This window comes from Mustela nigripes, chromosome 10, assembly GCF_022355385.1.
Source record: "Mustela nigripes isolate SB6536 chromosome 10, MUSNIG.SB6536, whole genome shotgun sequence".
NCBI lineage: Eukaryota > Metazoa > Chordata > Mammalia > Carnivora > Mustelidae > Mustela > Mustela nigripes.
The window spans coordinates 52021530-52031048 of record NC_081566.1 but is presented as its reverse complement, the minus strand read 5'-3'; the positions used below and the strand labels follow the sequence as shown (position 1 = coordinate 52031048).

At 47.3% G+C, this 9519-nt stretch overlaps 1 protein-coding gene across 1 annotated transcript in view; it reads left to right on the top strand.

Annotated features, from left to right (window-relative positions):
- USH2A (usherin) overlaps window positions 1–9519 on the top strand; it is a 673955-nt gene that overhangs the window by 662815 nt on the left and 1621 nt on the right. The window contains exon 69 of the mRNA XM_059413329.1: window positions 4005–4249. Within this exon, the coding sequence (XP_059269312.1) occupies window positions 4005–4249 (245 nt within the window). The remainder of the gene's footprint in view (window positions 1–4004; window positions 4250–9519) is intronic.

The window sequence follows — 9519 nt, the reverse complement described above, 5'->3', positions numbered from 1 at the left end:
GTCGGTTAAGAGCTAAAGGACTGTGTTTACCAAAAAAGTGCTTTATAGAGGAAGTCAGAGAAAAGAAATCAGAGGAAGAGAGAAAATACTCTAATGCCAATATGTGTTGATCATAGAGATAATATTATAGATTCAGAGCCTAAAATGGTGAATTGGAGAGATTTCTCTCTTGTATTCTCTGTAAAAGATTATGATTGATTGTTATTACCAAGTAATTTAGCTGAAGAGATGAAATTGTAATTTTTATGGAGCATCTTTTAAATTGAGTTCTACCTACAATCTCTGAATCTAACACATGTAATACTTTACAGTTTCAAAGGGCAAGTTAGAGAAATGCCAGATCTTTTCCATTAGAACATAACTGGGACTGATACCTTATTTTAAATTCCAGTAACTAATATCATATCAAATTTGTACGCATGTATAGTTAGGATTTTTTAATACAAATGTCCACAAATTCTGAGACACAGGTAAACATACATATTGTTATCAAGGATAATTTCAATCACTAAATATATATATATATACATATATATATATATATATATGTATATATATATATATGCATATATATATATAAATAAAATTCTATGATTCCAGACTTAACATGTCTGGATGCCATGTACAATTTTGTACAATACCTAACACAATTCCACATAGTCTATCTTATTTTGTTTCATAGCTGTTGTAGATTAGAGTAGACTTTATTTGGTTTTTGGTTTTTGGGTTTTTTTAGAGAGGATGAGAGGCAGGGGTGGGGGAAAGCGAGATTCTTAATGCAGGCTCCATATCCAACTCGGGGCTTGATCTCATGATCTCAGGACCCTAAGATCATGAACTGAATCTAAATCAAGAGTCAGATGTTTAAGCCACTAAGCCACCCAGGGCCTCTATTTGGTATTCTTTTAGCAACTCCAATGTTTCCACAAGTGGAGTGGACCAATGGAGGCCTAAGGCACATCAGAACTTACCCAAGAATGTCCACAAGCTCATCGCTAAGATGAGAATTGGAACATGGTTTCTCTGCTGACCCCTGGTCCCATCCTTTTTCTTGAGCAGCTGTTCTGAAATTTAAGTGTGCAGAAGAGTCATCTCCGGGTTCTTGTGCATTACATGGTTTCCCAGGCCCCTGGCAGAGATCCAGAGTCAGTAGGGCCCAAGAAGCTGCTCTTTCAACAAGCCCTGCCCATCGCATTGTGTGTCAACTATAATCAGATTTTAAAAATCAAAAAGCAAACAAAATAAACAAGCTCCACCCAATGATTTTGATACAGAGGACCCGGATGAAGAGTTGAGCAAAACCCATAACCTAGATTGAGCCCCCTCGGAATCCAGTCCATCCAGTCTCCTAGCTGGGGGCAAGTACGCCTTCCCTGGGGAGGGCAGTCCCCAGTCAGGGGCCTCCTCTGACACCACTGGGGTTTTTCTTTGAAGTCGAGTCAGCCACTGAAGTTCCTACCCTGACCCTGAAGCTCCCAGGTGATGGGTGAGGTCCCCTGAAATCAAAGGGACTTTAAAAAGAAAACTGATTTTTTTTTTTAATTTTTAAATTTTTTTTACTTTGTTTTTAATTTGTTTTTAAAATTTTAACATATACACCATCCTGATTTTAACCTCTCCTTAAAAGAGCGGAAGCCTGTATTCGGTTCTTGAATACAAGCAGAGGTTTCCATGGGTGAGAGAAGGAACACCGAGGACAGTGAGAAGTTATGAAAAAAATTCCAAGATGTATTGTCCAACTAATACCCATAGTCAGCTTTAATTTTGTGAGGTAACTTTTAAAATGTTCCTGTTCCCTTCCCTGAGGCAGCCTTGAAGCGCCAAAGTCTGGCCATCCTCATTTCCCTCCTCCTGTTCCGAGGGCTGTTTGCTTTCTGCAGCTTCCCTCAGGCAGGCTGCCCTACATTCCCTGTGTCCTCCCAAGCAAGGGGCCCACTGGGCCCATCAGATCTGTTTCTGGCGTTCCAGCCCCGCGCCACACAGAGGAAATTCAGCTCTTCCCGCAAACAACCAAGGTTGTCGGTTTTATGTTTTGTTACGCTTTGTTTTAATTCAGACAACACACATTGATTCCTAATTAGGGGAATTCCTATCTGCTGGAACTTGGCAGAGCTTCGACTCTTTACTTCTGAGATGGTGGAGCGGAGCAACTTGTATCACCACAGAGCTATGGGAAGTCCAGTTAGGATTAGCCAAGTCGTGCGGCTCCTCTTAGGAAGCTCGAAATTCTATCTCAGTCACCTTCTCTCTCTCTCTCTTAAACCTCCTCACCCCGATTCTGAAGCCCTCCCCTTCCCTTCCACTGAAAGTGTGGGTGTCAAGTGTCCAACAGCCGCCCCCACCGCCCTGTCCTTGAGGAGCTGCAAAGGGGGACTCGGTGCCGATAGCGGGGAGGCCCTGGCCTCTGTGTCTGTTCCCCTTCCTGCTTTGGGCCACAGGCACCTGCGCTGGAGCTCTGGCTCCCAGCAAACCCCCCCCGCCCCTGCCAAGCCTGTGTGCCTGCTGCTGTGTCCACGGGCTTCTGAGCCCGCCCTGTCACCCCAGTCAAGGGTTTGCTCCTTGGGGTACATCAAACTGAGCACATTTAGAGGAAGTGTTGAAAGCAAAAAACTTACTTGTTACAAGTAAGGAGACAGGGAGGTTCGTACAGGGAGCTTTGACTCAGTGCATTAGGGGTGGGCGCGGGGGCGGGGGGTTGCAGAGGCACTTCTGGTTCAGTTGGACATGCCTTGCACATAGACGTGCTAGGGCCAACACCATATGTTCAAAACACGACAGAAAACTCCACCCTTAGAAAGAGATCTCAGTGTTACAATGAGCTAAAGATGACTTCGGGACAACTCCAGGGGGCATCTGTCTGCGCTGGTGCCCCTCCAGGCCTGTTCCAACGGGCTCACGTAAGGGCTCTCGGGCGAAACACCTGCTCGGTTGTTCCCTGGGCTGGAACTGTTCGTTCTGCAAAACAAAACACATTTCTCCTCAGCTCTTGTCCCTTCCCCTTCTCCCTTCTGCTGAGAGGGTGCAGCCCTCTTCGTTGAGTGACTTCCCGTGACATCCCCGCCAATGGCCCCAGCAAGTGGCTGGGCTGGAGATGATCTCTGAGCCCTGCTTGGGCTCCTACCCCGTTTGCTGGACAGCACTGCTGCCCTGCAGGGAGCTCCGTGAGCCTGTCTCCTGTCTGCCCCAGCTCTTGCAGCTTTCTGTACACCCACAGACATGAGAGCTATGGGCTCAGTGCAGGGTGAATAGTTGCTCATTGAACATGAGCTGCTGTGATTAGCTCGCGTGCAAAGAATCACATCGCCCGAACTTGGGACACTTGAACAGAAATCGAGAGTAAGAGGTCCTGTGGCCAAAGGGTATCTTTCCAGGGGAAGCTCTCTGGGGGTACTTGAGTGATGACTCCCACAGTTGCTGTGTCACGGAGAGGCCAGGGTGTGGGACATCGGACGATAACATGTTGGCAAGCACAGACTGTCAACATCACAATAGAAAACGGGGTCTGGGGTTTCTAATCCAATTTGGACCAAACGTCCCAGGACCATGAAGTGAGGGGCTGGGATCTCCTCAGCTTTGAAGAGATGTGTCCAGAAAGTTCTCTGCGGTGACAGTGGTAAAGCTGGGCCGTGGCGAGAGTCCACTGCCCAAAGTCCACTTTGCACTCAGGGCACACGACTGTGAGGCAGGCACTCCTCAAGGTTACTTTGGTGACCACCCCCCCCCCCCTTAGGATCTTCTCCCCCCCTCCCCCTGCCTTTCCCAGGAAGCGTGCAAAGGCAGCAGTGATTTCCACCCCGAGCTGTGTCCCAGAGGTCTCCCGAGGGCTATAAGCGTCTCCCTGCCACACTCGGCACCATTTTCCCAGCCTGAACACAAGTACAGACAAGCACCGGGAGACAAACTGCTTTAAACTCCTTTCCAATTTACTATCAAACATCGGGGCAAGGGATCACGAAACTGCCTTCTGAAATAACATTTCTCTTTCCCGTCCCTGGGTTTCGCAGGCCTGGTTCTGACGACTCCTGGAGAAAAGAGAGGATCGGGGAGCAAAAGCACCGAGTTCTATAGCGAGTTATGGTTCATCGTGTTAATGGCGATGCTGGGCTTGATCCTGCTGGCCATTTTTCTGTCTCTGATACTACAAAGAAAAATCCACAAAGAGCCATATATCAGAGAGAGGCCTCCCTTAGTGCCTATTCAGAAGAGAATGTCTCCGCTGAGTGTCTATCCACCGGGGGAAACCCACATGGTAGGTCTCCGACGCCGGGCCCCGTTTCCCTATCACTGGGCTGGAATACTTGCGGTTATGTAGAGGGAAATATTTCCGGAGTCATGGTAACAAGGGGCTTGAAGACAGTTATGTTCGATAAAATACAGGGTCCGAAAAAGGCTAATAGAGACCTTATGGGAGAGACCACCAGAGAGCTTTCTCGTCCCTTCCTCCATGGGAAGACACAGCAAGAAGACACGAAGATGTCCGTCTGTGAACCAGGAAGCAGGCACCGACCTGACACTCCATGGGCCGCCATCTTGAACTTGGACTTCCCAGCCTCCAGAACTTGAGAAATAATTTCTGTTGTTTATACGCTAGCCAGTCTATGGGATTCTGTTAAAGCAGCTCAAAGGGACAAAGATACTTGGGAAGTTTTGTTTTGTTTTTTCAAAGATTTTATTTATTTATTTGATAGACTGAGATCACAAGTAGGCAGAGAGGCAGGCAGAGAGAGAGAAGAGGGAAGTAGACTCCCTGCTGAGCAAGGAGCCCGATGTGGGGCTCCATCCCAGGATCCTGGGATCATGACCTGAGCCAAAGCAGAGGCTTAACCCACTCAGCCACCCAGCGCCCCGCCCCCCTCCCACCCTGGCCTCCGGGAGGTTTTTAAAAAAGCCATTGCTTGGGCCTTATCCCAGCAACTCTGATTCCATTGCTTTCAGGTGGGGCCTGGGGATTCACATTCTTTTGTTAAACTCCAAAAGCTATTCTCTGGTGCAACCAGGAGTGACTGTTTCTGCTCTAACACTGTAAATCAGGGGATGGGGGAGAAGAGCTGCATATCGAAATCACCCAGGGAACTTATAGGTTATTTAACTGTGCAACTTGGTTTGGGGGCTAACAAAAAAAGGGGGAATCTAGGGAGAAACTAAATTGCAGGCAGTGCTCAGTTTGTCCCCGGCCTCTGACACCCGGGCCACTGGGGGTGAGTGGCTTCTCATAGCTCCCACCCGCCCGCTCCCAAGATAGGAGGTCAGGCAAAGGTTTGGGGGTGAGGCCACACGTGTGGTAGTGCAGGCGGATCCTGGCCCAAAGCACTCGACGACAGGGTAAAAGGTGATTGGAACTAAAGTTGCACTCTGGTGTGGGGCTGGGTCTATCGGGAGGAGGAAAGGCTACAAATCCTAATTCCCACCAGGTGCCAGTCCTTCCCAAGCCGTGCATCCAAAGGGCGACATCTGCCTGAGAAATCTCCTTTCGCCCAGTTTGTGCAAAGGTTGAGTTCATGGCCAGCCTGTGCAGCGAGTTTTAGCTGATGACCACTCTGATTACCACTTCCACCGTTGGAGGGGGAAGTTCTTCCACAATAAGCAGTTCTCAGACACGAGCTGGGTGTCCTACGATTCAACTCAGTTCTAACTCTACTGAGAGATGGTGTCAGATTTTACAAATCAAGGGTTCAGTTCTCCAAGACTATCCCCGCCCCTCAACTTTAGACACCAGTCACAAGTCCAGGCTGCCACCGGGCTTCTGACAGACCAGCTACAGACTGGAATTCGCAATCGCCCCTCCTTGGGTTCAATTGGTTTGCAAGAATAGCTCACAGAACTCAGAGAAACATTTCACTTACTGGATTATCAGTTTATTACAAAAGGATAGAACTCAGGAAGGGCCAGATGGAAGAGCTGTGTAGGGCGGGGCGGGGTGGGGGGGATGCTGCGGGGCTTCCTCACCCTCTGAGCTTGCCACTCCCAGCACCTCCAGGGTTCACCAGCCCAGAAGCTCTTACACCCCAGCAATGGAGGCTTTATCACTTAGGTGTGATTGATCAGATCATTGGCTACTAGCTGCTAATTCAACCTCCAGTCTCTCTCCCCTCCCTAGAGGTGGAGCTGGGAGTATGAGTGAGAACTGAAATTCCCAAAGCTCTAATCACAGGGTTGGTTCTCCTGACAACCAGCCTTAGGTGGATCCAAAAGTCACTCATTAACATAACAAAAGACACCTTGTGGCTCTCCTCAAGAAATTCCAAGGGGACCAAATATATATTTATTATAAATCATAGTATCACAGCAGCACCAGAATTAAGCACAGAAGCCCAGTCAAACCAGTTGAGTTGCAACACTTTAAAAAAATAGAAATGAGTGAATCGCCTGCCATCCAGATCGCTTCACCTTCCACGACGCGGCAACAAACAGTGGTTAAGGCTCTGACAAAGCCATATCATGCCCAAGTAGTGGAAGTGTGGGCACAAAGACTGTCATCCCTCTGAGACCATGGTTTGTGTCTAGCCATGGGACAGTGTCTTGGTGGTGGAGAAGCCAAGACAACGTCCCCATCATCTGGTCCTCAGCACTCACCAACCCTACCTCCTCCCACTCTTCGCTCTCCAAGTCTCCTTCCTCCCTGAGCACATCAAGCTCCTCCCCCTGGGCCTCGCTCCTGCTCTTCTCTCGGGTGGCTTCCACTCTCACTTCCTACAGGTCCCTGCACAAATGTCACATTCCCTTCCATGTGAAATTAAATTCCCTAGCTTCCTAGTCTACTTCCATTGTGCCATCACCACAAGATAACCATAGCAGATATGGTTCTCTGACTCCTCAAAGAGAATGTGAGCTGCTCAAAGGCAGGATTTTGTGGGTCATTTACTGTTGTACCCCAATACCCAGAACAGTGCCCGGCATATCACAGATATTCCACAAATATTTGTGAAATGAATGAATATTGAATGGCCAACTCAGACCATTGGCCATGTGCTACTATTCAGTGTATGTTCATTAGAAGATTCTCATTGAAGAGCAGTTACTTTACAGTTTTCCCTTGTTGAAGAGGAACTCTCTCTCTGAGGAAGCCATGTTCTTAGATGAAAGAAGCACCACCACTTCTGGAGTTCAGAAGAACATGGAAGAGCCCAGAAGACCTGAGATCTCTCTAGTCTGTGGAGACCAGCTAAATCAACCCTGGGCCATAGGGGGCGCATGGAGAACGTGGAAGAGACACTCTGGAGCTCTGCTGGGTTCCTCTACTCTGTCATGTGAGGTGTGCTTCCAGAAAACTTCCCCACATTCCGTTATTGTAACTCCTTTCAGAGATCAAATCTCCTGTTTCTTGACCCAAACCCTATAGGCAGGCACTTCTGCCTCATTACCCTTCCCGAGGAGGAATCCAGTTTTGTCCACTTGCCTAACTGAGGGATCAAGAAGCAATCACATCATTTCAGCAGGAAGTTACTCTGGATGGTGCCGTTGCTCACGGTTCTCATGAGTCTTGTCAAGCTTTGTTTCATCAAAGCGTGGCCCATGAACTGTCAGTTTCAGCATCACATAGAAGCAGGACCTGAAGCTCTGAGAAAGAAACCAAAGTATCTGCTACGTCAACCAGCACCCCGGAAGTCAGATGCTCAGTAAAGCCTGAGAATAGCCATAAATGAACTAAAAATAAAATACATAGAATACAATTCCTGGAAAGGGTGTGTATAGTCTTGTAACTGATGGAAACAGGTTGGGGGGATTCCATGATTCCACTCATATGAGGGATCTAAAATAGCCAGATTCATGGAAGCAAAATATGGTGGTTGCCAAGGTGGGGAGAGGGAAATGGGGAATTGCTTATTAGCAGGTTTTATAAAGGTTCAGTTCTGCAAGATGACGACATCCTAGAGATCTGCTATACGGCACTGTCCCTATAGATAACGATACTATATTGCCAGTCTGCTAAGAGAGTAGATCTCTTGTGAAGTGTATTTATCATGAAAAAATTAAAAAACATGGAAAAACAAAACAAAGCAGGTGAGGGCTGCTGATTATTGCTTTTAGTCCCTGCAAAAGAAGGCCAAGTTGTCTCTGGGACTAGACTTGGACTTCAACTGGGATGGGCAGACCAAGGAATTGGGACACCCTCTTCCCATATACTCCTTGCCACTGGGGAGAAGCAGAGTGGCTCCCAATGGGTTAACTTTTGCTCAGTGGCTAAGGGAGGCGTGAAGAGGGAAAGGGCTGGTGGGGACCGGCAGGCCACCAGCAGCTCCGGGTCCCCACACTCGCTCATCTTCAGTATTGAGAGTGTCAGTCACAGGTCCTGGAGGGTTAGCAGGAGTGAAATCTGGAGTGTCCCAGGACCCTGGGCCATATGCCGGAACCCACTGAAATATCCTAAATTAATCCTACCCAGGTAATAACACGCACTTGCAAACCTTCTAATGCTTTAAAAAAAAATGTTGAAAGTAAACCGTTCTCGCAAAGTTGCAAGAATATTAGTGAAAGTTAGTCAAACAAAAGAGAGAAGAATTCGCATTAGTAGAGCAAAATAAAGAGCCATTGTTGGTGTCCCTGAGCTCCAGAAACAATGGCTAAGATTCTGAATGGGACCAGGTGGGATTCACCTGCTCACTGTTTCAGACTGTTTCTTTTCACTTGGGGAGGTGGGTGAGAGCTATCCCTGCAACACACACACACACACACACACACACACACACACACCCTGAGATGCCTCTCAGAATGATTGTGTGATTATGCTATCATTGGAGAAACAAAGAATTTGTTTTACAGTCATTTTGTTTGTTCCAAACACTAACTGATGCCTCCCCATTTGTTCTCAGTTTGACTCTGTGGCCGATATATCTGATGTGTCAAGCAATGTGACCCTAAAAAGTTACACCATGCACTTTGAGGTACCTCCGTGTGCTGCATGAACGCGTGATCTTCTGTGTGATGTGTTGACTGCACAATGGAAAGCAGGAACATTCCACTGATTGGACGAGCTAAATCAAACCTCAGACGTTTACAGTAGCTCGGTTCTCTTACAGCACCTTCTAGGTTCTGCCCATGTAGTGCCTTTGTCTTTCTGATGTTAATACTGGACCTGATTTATTTTTAAGGCTGAATCTTACAACAAATAGAACAATATGAATGAGAACAGACGGTGGGAAGAGTCCATTTCCCTACACAAATCCAGGAATTTTGAAATATAACACAACCGCGCTCACTTGGCAACCAGGAGAGACCATTAATACTTTTAATTTTTTAATAATTTTTTATTTTTTATAAACATATAATGCATTATTAGCCCCAGGGGTACAGGAGAGACCATTATTAACGTTGCTCTGGGAAAGCATTGATCTCAAGACACAGGCTCCGTGGGGACACGTCCCATGAAGGGATGACTTTGTACACCCCACCTCTACCTCCTGCACCCACCACTTTGCAAAGCAGCAGCTCTTACCTACAGGGAACAACAGTCAGAGCACTAGGGCATGAACTCTCCAGGTGCTAAGAACATTGGGTGTCTAACATGACTATTACTTCATC